The sequence below is a fragment of the Salvelinus fontinalis genome, chromosome 18 (assembly GCF_029448725.1).
Source record: "Salvelinus fontinalis isolate EN_2023a chromosome 18, ASM2944872v1, whole genome shotgun sequence".
In the NCBI taxonomy this organism is placed as follows: Eukaryota; Metazoa; Chordata; class Actinopteri; order Salmoniformes; family Salmonidae; genus Salvelinus; species Salvelinus fontinalis.
Genome location: NC_074682.1, coordinates 28,940,395 through 28,963,497, shown reverse-complemented (window position 1 = coordinate 28,963,497; position 23,103 = coordinate 28,940,395). Strand labels below are relative to the sequence as shown.

Genomic DNA, 23,103 nt, shown 5'->3' with positions numbered 1-23,103 from the left:
AGATTCACACTGAGCACGTGACAGACGTGACATTGTCTGGAGACGCCGTGGAGAACGTTCTGCTGCCTGCAACATCCTCCAGCATGACCGGTTTGGCGGTGGGTCAGTCATGGTGTGGGGTGGCATTTCTTTGGGGGGCCGCACAGCCCTCCATGTGCTCGCCAGAGGTAGCCTGACTGCCATTAGGTACCGAGATGAGATCCTCAGACCCCTTGTGAGACCATATGCTGGTGCGGTTGGCCCTGGGTTCCTCCTAATGCAAGACAATGCTAGACCTCATGTGGTTGGAGTGTGTCAGCAGTTCCTGCAAGAGGAAGGCATTGATGCTATGGACTGGCCCGCCGGTTCCCCAGACCTGAATCCAATTGAGCACATCTGGGACGTCATGTCTCGCTCCATCCACCAACGCCACGTTGCACCACAGACTGTCCAGGAGTTGGAGGATGCTTTAGTCCAGGTCCCGGAGGAGATCCCTCAGGAGACCATCCGCCACCTCATCAGGAGCATGCCCAGGCGTTGTAGGGAGGTCATACAGGCACGTGGAGGCCACACACACTACTGAGCCTCATTTTGACTTGTTTTAAGGACATTACATCAAAGTTGGATCAGCCTGTAGTGTGGTTTTCCACTTTAATTTTGAGCGTGACTCCAAATCCAGACCTCCATGGGTTGATATATTTGATTTCCATTGATCATTTTTGTGTGATTTTGTTGTCAGCACATTCAACTATGTAAAGAAAAAAGTATTTAATACGAATATTTCATTCATTCAGATCTAGGATGTGTTATTTTAGTTTTCCCTTTATTTTTTTGAGCAGTGTATATTGAAGTCGGAAGTTTACATACACCTTAGCCAAATGCATTTAAACTCAGTTTTTCATGCATTTAAACTCAGTTTTTCACAACTCCTGACATTTAATCCTAGTGAAATGTCAGAGAAATTGTAGAGAATTATTTATTTCAGCTTTTATTTCTTTCATCACATTCCCAGCTGGTCAGAAGTTTACATATACTCAATTAGTATTTGTTAGCATTGCCTTTTAAATTGTTTAACTTGGGTCAAATGTTTCGGGTAGCCTTCCACAAGCTTCCCACAATAAATTGGGTGAATTTTGGCCCATTCCTCCTGACAGAGCTGGTGTAACTGAGTCAGGTTTGAAGGCCTCCTTGCTCGCACACGCTTTTTCAGTTCTGCCCAGAAATGTTCTATACATCTATATACTGTATATTCAGCCACAGAACCCTGACCTCATGATTTTGGAATGAGATGATTTTTGAATGAGATGTTCGAGAGGAAGTGTCTACATACTTTTGGTCATGTAGTGTTTGTGCGTATATATATACAGTGGGGAGAACAAGTATTTGATACACTGCCGATTTTGCAGGTTTTCCTACTTACAAAGCATGTAGAGGTCTGTAATTTTTATCATAGGTACACTTCACCTGTGAGAGATGAAATCTAAAACAAAAATCCAGAAAATCACATTGTATGATTTTTAAGTAATTAATTTGCATTTTTTGCATGACATAAGTATTTGATACATCAGAAAAGCAAAACTTAATATTTGGTACAGAAACCTTTAGATTCTGTCTTACATGCTTTGTAAGTAGGAAAACCTGCAAAATCGGCAGTGTATCAAACACTTGTTCTCCCCACTGTATATATATATATATATAACTAAACACACAGTTGAAGTCGGAAGTTTACATACACTTAGGTTGGAGTCATTAAAACTTGTTTTTCAACCACTCCACAAAAATTGAAAAAAAGATATAGAAAGCTTCTCATGGTTTTTCTCTCTACTCCAGCTTATCTCAGCCATCCCCACCCACCACCTGAAGTTCCTAAAGGAGGCTGGCCACGGCACCCATAAGGAGGATGTCCCCGAAAACGAGATGAACGAGGGGGACGATGAGATCGACCACGCTGAGATGGAGCTCCGTAGAGGTCAGGTCCTCTGGTTCAGGGGCCTCAACCGCATCCAGACTCAGGTATGCACCGGGGGGTCCTCAAATACCATCACCAGTCTGGTACTCACCGGGGGGTCCTCAAATTCCATCACCAGTCTGGTACTCACCGGGGGTCCTCAAATACCATCACCAGTCTGGTACGTACCGAGGGGTCCTCAAATACCATCACCAGTCTGGTACGCACCGGGGGGTCCTCAAATACCATCACCAGTCTGGTACGTACCGGGGGGTCCTCAAATACCATCACCAGTCTGGTACGTACCGAGGGGTCCTCAAATACCATCACCAGTCTGGTACGCACCGGGGGGTCCTCAAATACCATCACCAGTCTGGTACGTACCGGGGGGTCCTCAAATACCATCACCAGTCTGGTACGCACCGGGGGGTCCTCAAATACCATCACCAGTCTGGTACTCACCGGGGGTCCTCAAATACCATCACCAGTCTGGTACGTACCGAGGGGTCCTCAAATACCATCACCAGTCTGGTACGCACCGGGGGGTCCTCAAATACCATCACCAGTCTGGTACGTACCGGGGGGTCCTCAAATACCATCACCAGTCTGGTACGTACCGAGGGGTCCTCAAATACCATCACCAGTCTGGTACGCACCGGGGGGTCCTCAAATACCATCACCAGTCTGGTACGTACCGGGGGGTCCTCAAATACCATCACCAGTCTGGTACGTACCGGGGGGTCCTCAAATACCATCACCAGTCTGGTACGTACCGGGGGGTCCTCAAATATCATCACCAGTCTGGTACGCACCGGGGGGTCCTCAAATACCATCACCAGTCTGGTACGCACCGGGGGGTCCTCAAATACCATCACCAGTCTGGTACGTACCGGGGTGTCCTCAAATACCATCACCAGTCTGGTACGCACCGGGGGGTCCTCAAATACCATCACCAGTCTGGTACATACCGGGGGGTCCTCAAATACCATCACCAGTCTGGTACGTACCGGGGGTCCTCAAATATCATCACCAGTCTGGTACGCACCGGGGGGTCCGCAAATACCCTCACCAGTCTGGTACGCACCGGGGGGTCCTCAAATACCATTATTATTTATATCCCCCATCTCTCCCTCTATCTCCCTCGCTTTCTTCCAGTCCTGTCCAGGGGTTTCACAGGTATACTGTAGGAGGAGAAGACCATCTAAATGGTGTTGAGAGCATTGGGTACTCCTCTCCCTTTCTCTATCCCTCCTTCCCTCCCTCTCCCCCATCTCCCCATCCATCCCCTCCTCCCTCTCCCCATGCTTTTCAGAAACAAGAAGTGAACAGGGGAGAAGACCTACAGAAGGTCTTCAAGACCATAAGAGCAGAGATACTCCCTCTTGAGGATCGGTCTGTTCTCTAGGTGTAGTGGTCCTTTCAAATAGAAGAAGAGGACCTCTTTTTTTTACCATGACTGTTTTGATAACTGTTACTGGGCTTTTATTGGTGTATATGTGTTTATGTTTATACCACAGCATTGTTGAATACTCGTTTCTGATTGGCTGGGAGGGCATTCTAGAATAGACATTAAAACCAGATAACAAGACAGTTGGAAAATATATTGGGTTAATTGGAAAAGATATCGGGACATCTTGAAATCATGACGCAATATGCGCCTACACATGCAGACTGTTCTTGCTACAGAAAGTTACAGAAAGCTAAACCAACAACCACACAAACTGACATTGGATACATTGTAAACACAAGTCCAATGACGAAAAAAACTTAGCTAGCTAGCGTTGATTTGTTTTTGCAGAGACATCTTTTTTTTTTGAGCATCTGATGATCTAACGTGGTGAGTGATGAACATGGTTTACTCTGGTCCCCTCTGCCACTAAAGCTGTAAAATCCTCCCACATGTTTTTAGTTTCACCAGCTGTTTTCAGCAACTGGTATTTTAGAATTTGGTTGTCATGTTGGAAGGTTTGCTAAAAACAAACAATTTAGATATCTTCTAGCCTAGTGTTTTATATACATTGTGATCTCATTGCAATTAACAGTCAGTGTTGATGAGTGTCCTGATGAGAAGGTAAACTTTTCTAGCTATGCCAGGAAAAATCGGCCATTATCAGCTCATTGTTATGGATCTTTCGAAATGGCAATAGAAAACAGCTATTTTGCTGTTATTATAGCTGCAGAGGTTGTGCCTGTGTTATCCGAAGCCAGCTGGCTAGCTAGCAAGCAAGGGATAAGAACATTGCCAGCAGGCATGTCAACGGAACATAAAGAACGAATGACTAGGTTGTGTCCGTAAATATCAAACTAATCGCACGAACAACTGGGTAACGTCTCTAGCAATTCCATATTAATGCCCATGATTTGTGTGCGTGCGTGTGTATTTTGTGTGCGTGTATATATACAGTACCAGTCAAAAGTCTGGACACCTCTGAACATACTAGTAGTGAAATAGTTTAAATAAAGAAAAACCCTTGAATGAGTAGGTGTCCAAACTTTTGACTGGTACTGTATGTATTTTTAGAAGATCTTACATGGTCTTATGTGGTTGTTTCAGACTCTCTGTTTGAATGCAGTCATTCTAAGTCTCTCTGAGACATAAGAGTTTCAAGTTTTCCCTAAATGACTGGGACGTAAATGTCTCTGCTGCTGTCTCCTGTGAAGACAGACTGGTGGGTGTTGCTGTCTGAGGGAAATGCGGCCTCATGACAACCTGACAATGGGACTGTGACACACGGTCTGATGGATCTGGTTTGATTTCCTGTCAGTGTCACCTCTGCTCTGTCTCTTCTGTCTGTAACATTTCACTACTTACGGGATCCAGTAATTATATATCAGTAAATCCTACAATAGTGGGTTGGGAGTAAGGATCCAGATGGGTAATATAAGAGGGAGATGAGAAGCCAGGAGCCGTATGTATCGAACATTGCCGGGTAGGAGTGCTGGTCTAGGATCAGTTCTGCCTTTTTGATCACAATTAATACGTTCATACGGATAGAGGGGAGCTCATCCTAGATCAGCGCTCGTACTCTGAGATGCTATATTTTTAAACCTGCATATTTAGTTAATATTGCCTGCTAACATTAATTTCTTTTAACTAGGGAAATGGTGTCACGTCTCTTGCAACAGAGTCAGGGTCTATGCAGCAGTTAGGGCCGCCTGGCTCGTTGCGAACTGTGTGAAGACTATTTCTTCCTAACAAAGACAGCCAACTTCGCCAAACGGGGGATGATTTAACAAAAGCGCATTTGCGAAAAAAGCACAATCGTTGCACGACTGTACCTAACCATAAACATCAATGCCTTTCTTAAAATCAATACACAGAAGTATATATTTTTTTAAACCTGCATATTTAGCTCAAAGAAATCCAGGTTAGCAGGCAATATTAACCAGGTGAAATTATGTCACTTCTCTTGCGTTCATTGCACGCAGAGTCAGGGTATATGCAACAGTTTGGGCCACCTGGCTCATTGCGAACTAATTTGCCAGAATGTTACGTAAATATGACATAACATTGGAAGTTGTGCAATGTAACAGGAATATTTAGACTTATGGATGCCACCCGTTAGATAAAATACGGAACGGTTCCATATTTCACTGAAAGAATAAATGTTTTGTTTTCGAGATTATAGTTTCCGGATTTGACCATATTAATGACCTAAGGCTCGTATTTCTGTGTGTTATTATGTTATAATTAAGTGTATGATTTGATATTTGATAGAGCAGTCTGACTGAGTGGTGGTAGGCAGCAGCACGCTCGTAAGCATTCATTCAAACAGCACTTTCGTGCGTTTGCCAGCAGCTCTTCGCAATTCTTCAAGCATATCAATTTCCGAGATTAGGCTGGTGTAACCGATGTGAAATGGCTAGCTAGTTAGCGGGGTGCGCGCTAATAGCGTTTCAAACGTCACTCGCTCTGAGACTTGGAGTAGTTGTTCCCCTTGCTCTGCATGGGTATCGCTGTTCGAGGGTGGCTGTTGTCGATGTGTTCCTGGTTCGAGCCCAGGTAGGAGCGAGGAGAGGGACGGAAGCTATACTGTTACACTGGCAATACTAAAGTGTCTATAAGAACATCCAATAGTCAAAGGTATATGAAATACAAATCGTATAGAGAGAAATAGTCCTATAATTCCTATAATAACTACAACCTAAAACTTTTTACCTGGGAATATTGAAGACGCATGTTAAAAGGAACCACCAGCTTTCATATTCATATTCATGTTCTGAGCAAGGAACTTAAACGTTAGCTTTCTTACATGGCACATATTGCACTTTTACTTTCTTCTCCAACACTTTGTTTTTGCATTATTAAACCAAATTGAACATGTTTCATTATTTACTTGAGGCTAAATTGATTTTATTGATGTATTATATTAAATTAAAATAAGTGTTCATTCAGTATTGTTGTAATTGTCATTATTACAAATAAAATAAAATAAATCGGCCGATTAATCACTATCGGCTTTTTTGGTCCTCCAATAATCGGTATCGGTATCGGCGTTGAAAAATCATAATCGGTCGACCTCTACTCCAGTTGCTTTATGTAGTGGGACACACACACCCGTCAACTCCTGTCTCCACAAGGTGACCTCCTCTCGCTCTATGTTTTTGGAATGACCCATTCTCCCCTACAATGGGTGACGCATCAGCCAGGTTGGGTCCTTTCTGCTGAGAGACAGGTGTACTGTGTGTGTGTGTGGGTGGGCAGAATTCTTAGGCCGTGGCGCTACAATAAAGTGGGCTTAAAGAGACATTTCCAGAAGGCGAGCTTTGGTTCCCCTCCTACAGGAATAAACGATCATAGTGTTAGCATGTCCAGAGGCTATTCCTCTGTCTCCATATGGGCATCATATGGGCATCAGCCATGGCTAATGCTGAAACAACATACTGCCTGCAGTAAAACCCCTGTAGAGTGGGCGGAGGATGATTTGTTTGTTGTGTTGTTATTTAGATGTAAACGTATATGTCCGTCTCATGCGGTGGTTCAAAAAGAGTTCAGGCTTTTCCTAAATGGAGTCTTTCTCAGTCTGCGAGGTCTACAGTAACGTCTCATTTTTAACTCTTTCATCCCTGTGACGGTCTCCAGTCCTATATCTGTGCTCTCTCTTCTTCCTCTGTCTTTCCGTCTCTCTCTTTCTTCTTCCTCTGTTTTTCTGTCTCTCTCTCTTTCTTCTTCCTCTGTCTTTCTGTTTCTCTCTCTCTTCTTCCTCTGTCTTTCTGTCTCTCTCTCTTTCTTCTTCCTCTGTCTTTGTCTCTCTCTCTCTCTTCTTCCTCTGTCTTTCTGTCTCTCTCTCTCTCTTCTTCCTCTGTCTTTCTGTCTCTCTCTCTCTCTTTCTTCTTCCTCTGTCTTTGTCTCTCTCTCTCTCTTCTTCCTCTGTCTTTGTCTCTCTCTCTTCTTCCTCTGTCTTTGTCTCTCTCTCTCTTCTTCCTCTTTCTTTGTCTCTCTCTCTCTTCTTCCTCTGTCTTTCTGTCTCTCTCTCTTCTTCCTCTGTCTGTCTGTCTCTCTCTCTTTTTTCTTCCTCTGTCTTTCTGTCTCTCTCTCTCTCTTTCTTCTTCCTCTGTCTTTCTGTCTCTTTCTCTTCTTCGTCTGTCTTTCTGTCTCTCTCTCTCTCTTCTTGCTCTGTCTTTCTGTCTCTCTCTCTTTCTTCTTCCTCTCTCTCTCTTTCTTCTTCCTATGTCTTTCTGTCTCTCTCTCTCTTTCTTCTTCCTCTGTCTTTCTGTCTCTCTCTCTCTTTCTTCTTCATCTGTCTTTCTGTCTCTCTCTCTTTCTTCTTCCTCTGTCTTTCTGTCTCTCTCTCTCTCTTCTTCCTCTGTCTTTGTCTCTCTCTCTCTTCTTCCTCTGTCTTTGTCTCTCTCTCTTCTTTCTCTGTCTTTCTGTCTCTCTCTCTCTCTTCTTCCTCTGTCTGTCTGTCTCTCTCTCTCTCTTTTCTTCCTCTGTCTTTCTGTCTCTCTCTCTCTTTCTTCTTCCTCTGTCTTTCTGTCTCTCTCTCTTCTTCATCTGTCTTTCTGTCTCTCTCTCTCTCTTCTTCCTCTGTCTTTCTGTCTCTCTCTCTCTCTTCTTCCTCTGTCTTTCTGTCTCTCTCTCTTTCTTCTTCCTCTCTCTCTCTTTCTTTTTCCTCTGTTTTTCTGTCTCTCTTCTTCCTCTGTCTTTCTGTCTCTCTCTCTTTCTTCTTCCTCTCTCTCTCTTTCTTCTTCCTCTGTCTTTCTGTCTCTCTCTCTCTTTCTTTTTCCTCTGTTTTTCTGTCTCTCTTCTTCCTCTGTCTTTCTGTCTCTCTCTCTCTCTTCTTCCTCTGTCTTTCTGTCTCTCTCTCTTTCTTCTTCCTCTCTCTCTTTCTTCTTCCTCTGTCTTTCTGTCTCTCTCTCTCTTTCTTTTTCCTCTGTTTTTCTGTCTCTCTCTCTCTCTTCTTCCTCTGTCTTTCTGTCTCTCTCTCTTTCTTCTTCCTCTCTCTCTCTTTCTTCTTCCTCTGTCTTTCTGTCTCTCTCTCTCTTTCTTTTTCCTCTGTTTTTCTGTCTCTCTCTCTCTCTTCTTCCTCTGTCTTTCTGTCTCTCTCTCTTTCTTCTTCCTCTCTCTCTTTCTTCTACCTCTTTCTTTCTGTCTCTTTTTCTCTAATCCTTTCACCCTCTCCAGAAGGATATACTATTTGCGCACCATGTAACTGACTAACCTTCTACCCTCTTCTGCAATTGAAATATGCAACTCTCTCTATCTCACTGTTTCTTTCTGTTTCTCTCTTCTTGAATTGATTGATCTCTACTTCCTTCTCTATCCCTCTCTCCTTTCTCCCTCTGCTATTATATATTAACTCTAATGCTTGATGATGGAAAGACTTTCGATTTGATTGACCAGAATAATAGATATACATTTTGTCTTTGTTATGTTAGTGGTATTTCATATGCCCTGTTCAATAAGACTAGTTTAGAATCTCTGTTGTATGTGTAGTTTTTAGACTGTGTTGTTATCAGTATATTTACATACACTGTGTGTACATTTAGAACTAACTAACATGTTTTAATGTTGACACATTTTCCTCCTTCATTGGAACACAACGCCATAATTGCTGCTCCTTATTCGTTTCTCCCAAGGTCGTTTATTTTGTTTGCTCCAGATTTTTATTCCCATTCCGACGTTCAACTTCCTCAGCCAAATGTTCTTATTCATCTCCCCCCTCCTCCCTCTATCACACTGATAAAGGAATTGCTGAGAGGAGAAGCAGTAGAGCGTTCTCTCTCTCTCTCCTGTGGAGGACGGAGGGATGGGAGGAAGAGGGTGACTGAGAGAGGCAGTAGAGCGTTCTCTCTCTCTCTCCTGTGGAGGACGGAGGGATGGGAGAAAGAGGGTGACTGAGAGAGGCAGTAGAGCGTTCTCTCTCTCTCTCCTGTGGAGGACGGAGGGATGGGAGGAAGAGGGTGACTGAGAGAGGCAGTAGAGCGTTCTCTCTCTCTCTCCTGTGGAGGACGGAGGGATGGGAGGAAGAGGGTGACTGAGAGAGGCAGTAGAGCGTTCCCTCTGTCTCTCCTGGGGAGGACGGAGGGATGGGAGGAAGAGGGTGACTGAGAGAGGCAGTAGAGCGTTCTCTCTCTCTCCTGTGGAGGACGGAGGGATGGGAGGAAGAGGGTGACTGAGAGAGGCAGTAGAGCGTTCTCTCTCTCTCTCCTGGGGAGGACGGAGGGATGGGAGGAAGAGGGTGACTGAGAGAGGCAGTAGAGCGTTCTCTCTCTCTCCTGTGGAGGACGGAGGGATGGGAGGAAGAGGGTGACTGAGAGAGGCAGTAGAGCGTTCTCTCTCTCTCTCCTGTGGAGGACGGAGGGATGGGAGGAAGAGGGTGACTGAGAGAGGCAGTAGAGCGTTCTCTCTCTCTCCTGTGGAGGACGGAGGGATGGGAGGAAGAGGGTGACTGAGAGAGGCAGTAGAGCGTTCTCTCTCTCTCCTGTGGAGGACGGAGGGATGGGAGGAAGAGGGTGACTGAGAGAGGCAGTAGAGCGTTCTCTCTCTCTCCTGTGGAGGACGGAGGGATGGGAGAAAGAGGGTGACTGAGAGAGGCAGTAGAGCGTTCTCTCTCTCTCTCCTGGGGAGGACGGAGGGATGGGAGGAAGAGGGTGACTGAGAGAGGCAGTAGAGCGTTCTCTCTCTCTCTCCTGTGGAGGACGGAGGGATGGGAGGAAGAGGGTGACTGAGAGAGGCAGTAGAGCGTTCTCTCTCTCTCTCCTGTGGAGGACGGAGGGATGGGAGGAAGAGGGTGACTGAGAGAGGCAGTAGAGCGCTCTCTCTCTCTCTCCTGTGGAGGACGGAGGGATGGGAGGAAGAGGGTGACTGAGAGAGGCAGTAGAGCGTTCTCTCTCTCTCTCCTGTGGAGGACGGAGGGATGGGAGGAAGAGGGTGACTGAGAGAGGCAGTAGAGCGTTCTCTCTCTCTCTCCTGTGGAGGACGGAGGGATGGGAGGAAGAGGGTGACTGAGAGAGGCAGTAGAGCGTTCTCTCTCTCTCTCCTGTGGAGGACGGAGGGATGGGAGGAAGAGGGTGACTGAGAGAGGCAGTAGAGCGTTCCCTCTCTCTCTCCTGTGGAGGACGGAGGGATGGGAGAAAGAGGGTGACTGAGAGAGGCAGTAGAGCGTTCTCTCTCTCTCTCCTGTGGAGGACGGAGGGATGGGAGGAAGAGGGTGACTGAGAGAGGCAGTAGAGCGTTCTCTCTCTCTCTCCTGTGGAGGACGGAGGGATGGGAGGAAGAGGGTGACTGAGAGAGGCAGTAGAGCGTTCTCTCTCTCTCTCCTGTGGAGGACGGAGGGATGGGAGAAAGAGGGTGACTGAGAGAGGCAGTAGAGCGTTCTCTCTCTCTCTCCTGGGGAGGACGGAGGGATGGGAGGAAGAGGGTGACTGAGAGAGGCAGTAGAGCGTTCCCTCTGTCTCTCCTGGGGAGGACGGAGGGATGGGAGGAAGAGGGTGACTGAGAGAGGCAGTAGAGCGTTCTCTCTCTCTCTCCTGGGGAGGACGGAGGGATGGGAGGAAGAGGGTGACTGAGAGAGGCAGTAGAGCGTTCTCTCTCTCTCTCCTGTGGAGGACGGAGGGATGGGAGGAAGAGGGTGACTGAGAGAGGCAGTAGAGCGTTCTCTCTCTCTCTCCTGTGGAGGACGGAGGGATGGGAGGAAGAGGGTGACTGAGAGAGGCAGTAGAGCGTTCTCTCTCTCTCTCCTGTGGAGGACGGAGGGATGGGAGGAAGAGGGTGACTGAGAGAGGCAGTAGAGCGTTCTCTCTCTCTCTCCTGTGGAGGACGGAGGGATGGGAGGAAGAGGGTGACTGAGAGAGGCAGTAGAGCGTTCCCTCTCTCTCTCCTGGGGAGGACGGAGGGATGGGAGAAAGAGGGTGACTGAGAGAGGCAGTAGAGCGTTCTCTCTCTCTCTCCTGTGGAGGACGGAGGGATGGGAGAAAGAGGGTGACTGAGAGAGGCAGTAGAGCGTTCTCTCTCTCCTGGGGAGGACGGAGGGATGGGAGGAAGAGGGTGACTGAGAGAGGCAGTAGAGCGTTCCCTCTGTCTCTCCTGGGGAGGACGGAGGGATGGGAGGAAGAGGGTGACTGAGAGAGGCAGTAGAGCGTTCTCTCTCTCTCTCCTGGGGAGGACAGAGGGATGGGAGGAAGAGGGTGACTGAGAGAGGCAGTAGAGCGTTCTCTCTCTCTCTCCTGTGGAGGACGGAGGGATGGGAGGAAGAGGGTGACTGAGAGAGGCAGTAGAGCGTTCTCTCTCTCTCTCCTGTGGAGGACGGAGGGATGGGAGGAAGAGGGTGACTGAGAGAGGCAGTAGAGCGTTCTCTCTCTCTCTCCTGTGGAGGACGGAGGGATGGGAGGAAGAGGGTGACTGAGAGAGGCAGTAGAGCGTTCTCTCTCTCTCTCCTGTGGAGGACGGAGGGATGGGAGGAAGAGGGTGACTGAGAGAGGCAGTAGAGCGTTCTCTCTCTCTCTCCTGTGGAGGACGGAGGGATGGGAGGAAGAGGGTGACTGAGAGAGGCAGTAGAGCGTTCCCTCTCTCTCTCCTGTGGAGGACGGAGGGATGGGAGAAAGAGGGTGACTGAGAGAGGCAGTAGAGCGTTCTCTCTCTCTCTCCTGTGGAGGACGGAGGGATGGGAGAAAGAGGGTGACTGAGAGAGGCAGTAGAGCGTTCTCTCTCTCTCTCCTGTGGAGGACGGAGGGATGGGAGGAAGAGGGTGACTGAGAGAGGCAGTAGAGCGTTCTCTCTCTCTCCTGTGGAGGACGGAGGGATGGGAGGAAGAGGGTGACTGAGAGAGGCAGTAGAGCGTTCTCTCTCTCTCTCCTGTGGAGGACGGAGGGATGGGAGGAAGAGGGTGACTGAGAGAGGCAGTAGAGCGTTCTCTCTCTCTCCTGTGGAGGACGGAGGGATGGGAGGAAGAGGGTGACTGAGAGAGGCAGTAGAGCGTTCTCTCTCTCTCCTGTGGAGGACGGAGGGATGGGAGGAAGAGGGTGACTGAGAGAGGCAGTAGAGCGTTCTCTCTCTCTCTCCTGTGGAGGACGGAGGGATGGGAGGAAGAGGGTGACTGAGAGAGGCAGTAGAGCGTTCCCTCTCTCTCTCCTGTGGAGGACGGAGGGATGGGAGAAAGAGGGTGACTGAGAGAGGCAGTAGAGCGTTCTCTCTCTCTCTCCTGTGGAGGACGGAGGGATGGGAGAAAGAGGGAGACTGAGAGAGGCAGTAGAGCGTTCTCTCTCTCTCTCCTGTGGAGGACGGAGGGATGGGAGGAAGAGGGTGACTGAGAGAGGCAGTAGAGCGTTCTCTCTCTCTCTCCTGTGGAGGACGGAGGGATGGGAGGAAGAGGGTGACTGAGAGAGGCAGTAGAGCGTTCCCTCTGTCTCTCCTGGGGAGGACGGAGGGATGGGAGGAAGAGGGTGACTGAGAGAGGCAGTAGAGCGTTCTCTCTCTCTCCTGTGGAGGACGGAGGGATGGGAGGAAGAGGGTGACTGAGAGAGGCAGTAGAGCGTTCTCTCTCTCTCTCCTGGGGAGGACGGAGGGATGGGAGGAAGAGGGTGACTGAGAGAGGCAGTAGAGCGTTCTCTCTCTCTCCTGTGGAGGACGGAGGGATGGGAGGAAGAGGGTGACTGAGAGAGGCAGTAGAGCGTTCTCTCTCTCTCTCCTGTGGAGGACGGAGGGATGGGAGGAAGAGGGTGACTGAGAGAGGCAGTAGAGCGTTCTCTCTCTCTCTCCTGTGGAGGACGGAGGGATGGGAGGAAGAGGGTGACAGAGAGGCAGTAGAGCGTTCTCTCTCTCTCCTGTGGAGGACGGAGGGATGGGAGGAAGAGGGTGACTGAGAGAGGCAGTAGAGCGTTCTCTCTCTCTCCTGTGGAGGACGGAGGGATGGGAGGAAGAGGGTGACTGAGAGAGGCAGTAGAGCGTTCTCTCTCTCTCTCCTGTGGAGGACGGAGGGATGGGAGGAAGAGGGTGACTGAGAGAGGCAGTAGAGCGTTCTCTCTCTCTCCTGTGGAGGACGGAGGGATGGGAGGAAGAGGGTGACTGAGAGAGGCAGTAGAGCGTTCTCTCTCTCTCCTGTGGAGGACGGAGGGATGGGAGAAAGAGGGTGACTGAGAGAGGCAGTAGAGCGTTCTCTCTCTCTCTCCTGGGGAGGACGGAGGGATGGGAGGAAGAGGGTGACTGAGAGAGGCAGTAGAGCGTTCCCTCTGTCTCTCCTGGGGAGGACGGAGGGATGGGAGGAAGAGGGTGACTGAGAGAGGCAGTAGAGCGTTCTCTCTCTCTCTCCTGGGGAGGACAGAGGGATGGGAGGAAGAGGGTGACTGAGAGAGGCAGTAGAGCGTTCTCTCTCTCTCTCCTGGGGAGGACAGAGGGATGGGAGGAAGAGGGTGACTGAGAGAGGCAGTGAGCTAATTGGGTCCTTATCTCCCCCTACGACTCCCCCTGTCTAATCCTGGTGGGCTGTGCGGTGCGCTGCAGTTGTATGTGTGAGTACGGCTGGTTAGTCAAACACAACCAGGACATAATTGGGAAGAGGAGGAAGACTTCACACCAAACTTATCAGTGGCCTGTAGAAACACTCTGTCTGCCATATTCTTTTGTGTTTCTCTCCATCGCTCCCTCCCTCGTTCCCACCGGTACACTCAGCCTTTCCTCTGTCACAAGAGAATATCCCCCCTTTCATTCAGTGGCAAGCATTCCAGTCCTCTCCCTCAATTTCACCAATCCCCCCTTCTCTCCCTTCCAACTAACATTTTGGGGATTTTCTCTATTTCCATAACCATTGTTTCTGCTCTGCCCATGCAGGGTCTCTTTCTGCTGTCTCTCTCTCGCTTTCACTTTCTCTTTCTCTCTCTCTCGCTCTCTCGCTCTCTCTCTCCTTTCTTCTCTCTGACTGTGCTGTGGGCTGTTTGCAGATGGACGTGGTCTATACGTTCCAGACGGGTCAGGCTCCGGTCCCGGGGGCATTGAGACGCCAGCCCTCAGTGGTCAGCCAGCACAACGATGCCAAAACAGTCTCTAGCCCCACCCACGTAGGGCTTTCCTCTTCCTCCCTGTCTGCCAACTCTACCGGGGCCCCGCCCCTTCCTACTCCTGCCGTCGCTGCTTCCTCCTCTACTGCAGGCAGTGAGTGAGTGGTCGCCATGGCGTCCCGTTAACAACAAGCTGTCTTTTCTGCCGCCTCCTCCTTCTCCAATCCGAATGCTGAAGGATGCATGACTGACTGACTGTTTGTTTGAATGATTGGCCATCATTACCCCAACCACAGCCTGCCGATGCCTGCTGACCACCTTCTCTTAACTAAGTCTCTCGCTTTTTCTCTACCTCTCTATCTCATATTCTTGATTTCTCTCTCTCTTCTACTCTTTCACTCATTAACCCTCTCTCTCTCCCTCTATTGCACTCGTTTACTCACCCCTTGCTACTACACAGAAAAAACATCCTGCTTCCTCGGTTCACTTTGCATCTCTCCTACGGCTTCTCCCATTGCATTGTGGGGTTGGAGTTCTCCAAACTCCTAATATGATCTGCATGTATTAACCATGGTGAGACATCTCAGTGAGGCCAGATCAACCTAAAGGAATAGGCAGGAAATAAACAGCCAAATCCATGTGATTCCTGACTCCAGGCGAGGCTAATCTCACAGGGTATAATCTAAAATAGTTAAATCCATGTGATTCCTGACTCCAGGCGAGGCCAATCTCACAGGGTATAATCTAAAATAGTTAAATCCATGTGATTCCTGACTCCAGGCGAGGCTAATCTCACAGGGTATAATCTAAAATAGTTAAATCCATGTGATTACTGACTCCAGGCGAGGCTAATCTCACAGGGTATAATCTAAAATAGTTAAATCCATGTGATTCCTGACTCCAGGCGAGGCTAATCTCACAGGGTATAATCTAAAATAGTTAAATCCATGTGATTACTGACTCCAGGCGAGGCTAATCTCACAGGGTATAATCTAAAATAGTTAAATCCATGTGATTCCTGACTCCAGGCGAGGCCAATCTCACAGGGTATAATCTAAAATAGTTAAATCCATGTGATTACTGACTCCAGGCGAGGCTAATCTCACAGGGTATAATCTAAAATAGTTAAATCCATGTGATTACTGACTCCAGGCGAGGCTAATCTCACAGGGTATAATCTAAAATAGTTAAATCCATGTGATTACTGACTCCAGGCGAGGCTAATCTCACAGGGTATAATCTAAAATAGTTAAATCCATGTGATTCCTGACTCCAGGCGAGGCTAATCTCACAGGGTATAATCTAAAATAGTTAAATCCATGTGATTACTGACTCCAGGCGAGGCTAATCTCACAGGGTATAATCTAAAATAGTTAAATCCATGTGATTCCTGACTCCAGGCGAGGCTAATCTCACAGGGTATAATCTAAAATAGTTAAATCCATGTGATTCCTGACTCCAGGCGAGGCTAATCTCACAGGGTATAATCTAAAATAGTTAAATCCATGTGATTACTGACTCCAGGCGAGGCTAATCTCACAGGGTATAATCTAAAATAGTTAAATCCATGTGATTCCTGACTCCAGGCGAGGCTAATCTCACAGGGTATAATCTAAAATAGTTAAATCCATGTGATTCCTGACTCCAGGCGAGGCTAATCTCACAGGGTATAATCTAAAATAGTTAAATCCATGTGATTCCTGACTCCAGGCGAGGCTAATCTCACAGGGTATAATCTAAAATAGTTAAATCCATGTGATTACTGACTCCAGGCGAGGCTAATCTCACAGGGTATAATCTAAAATAGTTAAATCCATGTGATTCCTGACTCCAGGCGAGGCTAATCTCACAGGGTATAATCTAAAATAGTTAAATCCATGTGATTCCTGACTCCAGGCGAGGCTAATCTCACAGGGTATAATCTAAAATAGTTAAATCCATGTGATTCCTGACTCCAGGCGAGGCTAATCTCACAGGGTATAATCTAAAATAGTTAAATCCATGTGATTCCTGACTCCAGGCGAGGCCAATCTCACTGGGTATAATCTAAAATAGTTAAATCCATGTGATTCCTGACTCCAGGCGAGGCTAATCTCACAGGGTATAATCTAAAATAGTTAAATCCATATGATTCCTGACTCCAGGCGAGGCTAATCTCACAGGGTATAATCTAAAATAGTTAAATCCATGTGATTCCTGACTCCAGGCGAGGCTAATCTCACACGGTGTCATATCTAAAATAGTTAAATCCATGTGATTACTGACTCCAGGTAAGGCTAATCTCACAGGGTATAATCTAAAATAGTTAAATCCATGTGATTCCTGACTCCAGGCGAGGCTAATCTCACACGGTGTCATATCTAAAATAGTTAAATCCATGTGATTCCTGACTCCAGGCGAGGCTAATCTGTCACACCCTGACCATAGAGAGCCATTGTTTCTCTGGTATAGTAGATCAGGGCGTGAATAGGGGGTGATCTAGTATTTCTATGTCTATGTTGTTTTTAGTTTCTTTTTCTATGTTGGTGTTTTGTATGATTCCCAATTAGAGGCAGCTGGTAATCGTTGTCTCTAATTGGGGATCATATTTAAGTCGTTATTTTTCCCACCTGTGTTTGTGGGATATTATTTTGTGTTTTGTGCATGTGCACCACTTTGTCACGTTTCGTTGTTTCTTTGTTTTATTTTGCTTAAATTTCACTTAGAAATAAAGATGTGGAACTCATCCTCCGCTGCGCCTTGGTCCGTCTCTACACACAACCGTGACATAATCTCACAGGGTATAATCTAAAATAGTTAAATCAATGTGAATTCTGACTCCAGGCGAGGCTAATCTCACACAGGGTAATATCTAAAACAGTTCAATCCTGCGGACAGGCTCTAATCTGAGACGCTGTTAGGAGGCAGGGCCCAGGAGGTCTCACAAGGGTTAATAGTGAAGGGTTAATAGTGAAGGGTTAGTTGTGTTTTCTAGTGACATCACTCTCCATTTCCTGAGCTGCTTCTGCACATGTCTGTCTGTCTGTCTGTCTGTCTGTCTGGGGCAGGCGGGCGGCAGGTTCGTGTGCGTGGTGTTAGTATTTGTCAGTCTTCTTTTCTTCTTCCAGTGGCTACATACTATGACTTCAGAAAGCATGTCTTTCTTACCTTCTCTCCAACTGGCACTAAGGACACATAAGGAATCTTAAAGATCTAGTCACAGTTCATTGGCTGATAGCTCAGCCATCTCCATGTCCATCTCCAGCCCTGAGAAAACATGTGTGGGAAAGGAGAGAGTTGGTGAATGTATGACTGTGTGAGTGATTCTGTGACTAGAAGTGATGTAGTCATCTGTATTATTAGTGTATAGAGAGTCCATTAGTTCTGGTGATGGTGACGGACTGCAGTCGTAAGAGAGATGAGCTCAGTAGTGTGAGAGGAGAAGGTTGGGGGGATGGGGGTGTGACCTTGCCCTTTGCTAAGGGGAGGGATTGAGAGGAGAGAAATGGGGGAGAGGGGTGTCGTTCCTTGCATCACGACACCGCACTGCCTCTCCTTCCAAACAGAGACACACATGCCTTCTGCCCAGTCCTGAGAGACACACACAAACAGACATAAACAAGAGGGTTTAGAAACTCAGAAGCACACACAAAAATACACACACACTCTCTCACAGATTCATACCACTTTTTGCCCATCCCTCAGAGAGCTGCAAGGAGATGTGAATGCTGCAGCTACTCCCTTCTCTCTCCTTCGCCTTTTCTCTCATTCTCTCCCTCTCCCCCCATTTTCTCTCATTCTCTCCCTCTCCTTCACCTTTTCTCTCATTCTCTCCCTCTCTCCTCCCATTTTCTCTCATTCTCTCCCTCTCCTTCTCATTTTCTCTCATTCTCTCCCTCTCTCCTCCCATTTTCTCTCATTCTCTCCCTCTCCTTCTCATTTTCTCTCATTCTCTCCCTCTCCCCTCCCATTTTCTCTCATCCTCTCCTTCTCCTTTTCACTCATTCTCTCCCGCTCTCCTCCCATTTTCTCTCATTCCATCCCTCTCTCCTTCTCCTTTTCTCTCATTCTCTCCCTCTCTCCTCCCATTTTCTCTCATTCTCTCCCTCTCCCTCTCCCCTCCCATTTTCTCTCATTCCATCCCTCTCTCCTTCTCCTTTTCTCTCATTCTCTCCCTCTCTCCTCCCATTTTCTCTCATTCTCTCCCTCTCCCTTTCACCTCCCATTTTCTCTCATTATCTCCCTCTCCTCCCATTTTCTCTCATTCTCTCCCTCTCCATCCCCTTTTCTCTCATTCTTTCCCTCTCTCCTTCCCCTTTTCTCTCATTCTATCCCTCTCTCCTTCTCCCATTTTCTCTCATTCTCTCCCTTTCTCCTTCCCCTTTTCTCTCATTCTCTCCCTCTCTCCTCCCATTTTCTCTCATTCTCTCCCTTTCTCCTTCCCCTTTTTTCTCATTCTCTCCCTCTCTCCTCCCATTTTCTCTCATTCTCTCCCTTTCTCCTTCCCCTTTTCTCTCATTCTCTCCCTCTCTCCTCCCATTTTCTCTCATTCTCTCCCTTTCTCCTTCTCCTTTTCACTCATTCTCTCCCCCTCTCCTCCCATTTTCTCTCCCTCTCTTCTCCCCTTTTCTCTCATTCTCTCCCTCTCTCCTTCCCCTTTTCTCTCATTCTCTCCCTCTCTTCCTATTTTCTCTCATTCTCTCCCTCCTTCCCCTTTTCTCTCATTCTCTCCCTCTCTCCTTCCCTCTTCTCTCATTCTCTCCTTCTCCTCACATTTTCTCTCATTCCCTCCCTCTCTCCTTCCCTCTTCTCTCATTCCCCCTTTCTCTCATTTTTTCATACATCCAGTCCTCATGCTAAAGTTGCCCCCTAACTCAAATGTATGGATGATGCACCCTCTATCTTGCTTCTCTACTTCACATGCACCTCTCGTTCTCCCTTGCGCTCTTTCTCGTTCTTTTTTTCTTTCTCTCGTCGCCCCTTTTCTTTTTATCTTTATCAGAAGTGTCCTTTTATCCTATCCTCCCTCATTCCTGTCTCTTCTCCCTCTCTCTCAATCCTCTCTCTGTCCCTCCCTCTCACTCCTTTCTCTCATTCCTTTCTCATTCTCTCCTTTCTCTCTGCCTCCCCCTGTCTCCTCCCCCTGTCTCTCTTTCTCAGTCCCTCAATCTCCTTCCTCCCTCTCACTCCTACCTCTCAAATCCTCCCCCTCTCTGTCCCCGTCTCTCAGTCCCTTTCTCTCCTCCCTATCTGTCTCTCTCTCCTCCCTCTCTCTGTCCCTTTCTCTCCTCCCTCTCTCTCAGTCCCTTTCTCTCCTCCCTCTCTCTCAGTCCCTTTCTCTCCTCCCTCTCTCTCAGTCCCTTTCTCTCCTCCCTCTCTCTCAGTCCCTTTCTCTCCTCCCTCTCTCTCAATCCCTTTCTCTCCTCCCTCTCTCTCAGTCCCTTTCTCTCCTCCCTCTCTCTCAGTCCCTTTCTCTCCTCCCTCTCGCTCAGTCCCTTTCTCTCCTCCCTCTCGCTCAGTCCCTTTCTCTCCTCCCTCTCGCTCAGTCCCTCTCTCTCCTCCCTATCTGCCTCTATCTCCTCCCTCTCTCTCAGTCCCTTTCTCTCCTCCCTCTCTCTCAGCCCCTTTCTCTCCTCCCTCTCTCTCAGCCCCTTTCTCTCCTCCCTCTCTCTCAGCCCCTTTCTCTCCTCCCTCTCTCTCTGTCCCGCTGTTCAGGGAGGACTTATCCCTCAGTATGTTCTATTTTTTAAGGCTTGGCAAGCGACCCCAGTGCTGACTTATTCCTCCATGACAGTATGCTCTCTCACTAAAAGAGATTTATGGAGAAAAAAGATAGCCATATTTCTCCCACAGTTTTTTATGTAAAAAGGTTTATGGATGCCTGCGGTACATTGGTGTATCTTGGCATCCGCTTAAACACTCACATGAGAGGAACACAGAGATCAGATGGATATGAGAGGACTTTGAGAGATAGAAAAACACACAAAAATACGCACACACATACCGACATTTACATTACGCACATACAAACACACATACACAGACAGACACAAGAAGACTTAGAAACACAGAGCAGTACACACACAAAAATACACAAGCACACACACGCACACACACACACACATATATGAGGACTTAAAACCCTGGGCTTAAAGAGGCGGAGTTGCAGAGTCATTCGTCACACACTGAAGTTACCAATTTGTAAGTCGCTCTGGATAAGAGCGTCTGCTAAATGACTTAAATGTAAATGTAAATGTAAGTTCTAGTGGACAGGAAGAGGTGGTGCAGGCAACGGATTTACAGAGCTGACTAAAGTCTGAGAAAACTCTGAATAGGATTAAAAAAAGAAAAGACGATTAGGACTGAAGAATATGGAAAATATATAACTATAGAAATAAGTCATTAACCTCTTTACATACATTGTTTTTAATTTAACCTTCTTTTTTGGGGGGGCTTTAACTAGGCAAGTCAGTTAACCTGTCTAGGACTAGGGTGCCGCTAGCGGCACACCCCCCCCCCACCCCCACTGAAAGGCAGAGCCGCGAAATTCAAAAAAAAATTTTTTTTTTAATATTTAACTTTCACACATTAAAGTCCAATACCGCTAATGAAAGACACAGATCTTGTGAATCCAGCCAACATGTCCGATTTTTAAAATGTTTTACAGGGAAGACACAATATGTAAAGATGTAAATCTATTACCTAAAAACACATTAGCATAATCCACCATCTTTTATTTGTCCACCAACACCAGTAGCTATCACCAATTCGGCTAAACTAAGATATTTATAGCCCCTAACCAAGAAAAAAACTCATCAGATGACAGTCTGATAACATATTTATGGTATGGGATAGGTTTTGTTAGAAAAATGTGCATATTTCAGGTAGATGGCATAGGTTACAATTGCACCCACCGTCACAAATGGACTAGAATAATTACAATGAGCAACGTGTTTACCTAACTACTAATCATCAAACATTTCGTAAAAATACACAGCATACACTAATCGAAAGACACAGATCCTGTGAATACAGACAATATTTCAGATTTTCTAAGTGTCTTACAGCGAAAACACAATAAATCGTTATATTAGCATAGCACATGTGCAAACATTACCCCAGCATTGATTCTAGCCAAAGAGAGCGATAACGTAAACATCGCCAAAATATATTATTTTTTTCACTAACCTTCTCAGAATTCTTCAGATGACACCCCTGTAACATCACATTACAACATACATATACAGTTTGTTCGAAAATGTGCATATTTAGCCACCAAAATCATGGTTAGACAATGGGAAAAGTAGCCCAGCTGGTGAGAAAATGTCCGTGCGCCATATTAGACAGTGATCTACTCGTATACATAAATACTCATAAACGTGACTAAAAAATATAGGGTGGACAGCGATTGATAGACAATTTAATTCTTAATACAATCGCGGAATTACATTTTTTAAATTATCCTTACTTTTCAATACAGTTTGCGCCAAGCGAAGCTACGTCAAAAAAGATGGCGTCCTAAGCCACTAACATTTTTCGACAGAAACACGATTTATCATAATAAAAATGTCCTACTTTGAGCTGTTCTTCCATCAGTATCTTGGGCAAAGGATCCTTTCTTGGGTCTAATCGTCTTTTGGTGGAAAGCTGTCCTCTTGCCATGTGGAAATGCCAACTGCGTTCGGCATGAATTGGAAGCGTGCCCAGCGATTCACAGCGTTTCAGAAATAAATGTCCCAAAATCGCACTAAACGGATATAAATTGCTATAAAACGCTTTAAATTAACTACCTTATGATGTTTTTAACTCCTATAACGAGTAGAAACATGACCTGAGAAAGATTACTCGCCACACTAATGCTTGGAACAAGTGCGGGTCGGTGGCCGGCGCGCGCAAGACGCAGCTGCAAAAGAGTTACTAGCTACAAGGTTTTTTTATTTATAGTGGCTGTGATTGCGCAATCGACCCCATTCAAATCGTCATCACGTAAAGGCATCCAAGGGAAGACGTAAGCAGTGTCCGTATACTCATAGGAATAACATTGGCCTTAAAACTGACTCCAGAACAGTGGCCAAAATTTCTGAAATCTGACTCCATGTCAGGGAAATTGCTGTAGAATGGGTTCTGTTCCACTTAGAGACAAAATTTCAACTCCTATAGAAACTATAGACTGTTTTCTATCCAATAATAATAATAATATGCATATTGTACGATCAAGAATTTTGTAGGAAGCCGTTTCAAAAATTACACGATTACCATAAATAGTGACAACAGCGCCCCCAGCCTTAACAGGTTTAAGAACAAATTCTTATTTAGAATGATGGCCTTCCAAGAGGCAAAAGGCCTCCTGCGGGGAAGGGCGCTGAGATCAAAAATAAATATATAGGACAACACACACATCATGACAAGAGACACCACAACACTACATAAAGAGAGAGTTAAGACAGCAACACAGCATGGAAGCAACACATGACAAATCAGCATGGGAGCAACACAACATTGTATCAGCACAAACATGGTACAAAGTGGACTTAAAATTGCTTAAGGACTAAACTGTTTTGTCGAGATGTCACCTTTAACCTCTGACCCCTATCCCCAGTATATGTGCACAGTTAGAGAATGAGGTCGTTTAACGTGATCACCTCTTTTTTTCACCCATGACCTTTTCTCCTTTCACTCCCTTTTCTGATTCAACAACTGCAGCCCCTGATTCCCACCCTTTACCTCTTTTTCTACTTTCCATCTTTCACTCTCTGTTTTCC

The 23,103-nt window shown here is 46.7% G+C and overlaps 1 protein-coding gene across 1 annotated transcript in view; it reads left to right on the top strand.

Moving 5' to 3' along the window:
- The window catches only part of LOC129816011 (plasma membrane calcium-transporting ATPase 1-like), a 188,618-nt gene that overhangs the window by 153,708 nt on the left and 11,807 nt on the right, over positions 1–23,103 (top strand). The window contains exon 20 of the mRNA XM_055870207.1: positions 1,810–1,992. Within this exon, the coding sequence (XP_055726182.1) occupies positions 1,810–1,992 (183 nt within the window). The remainder of the gene's footprint in view (positions 1–1,809; positions 1,993–23,103) is intronic.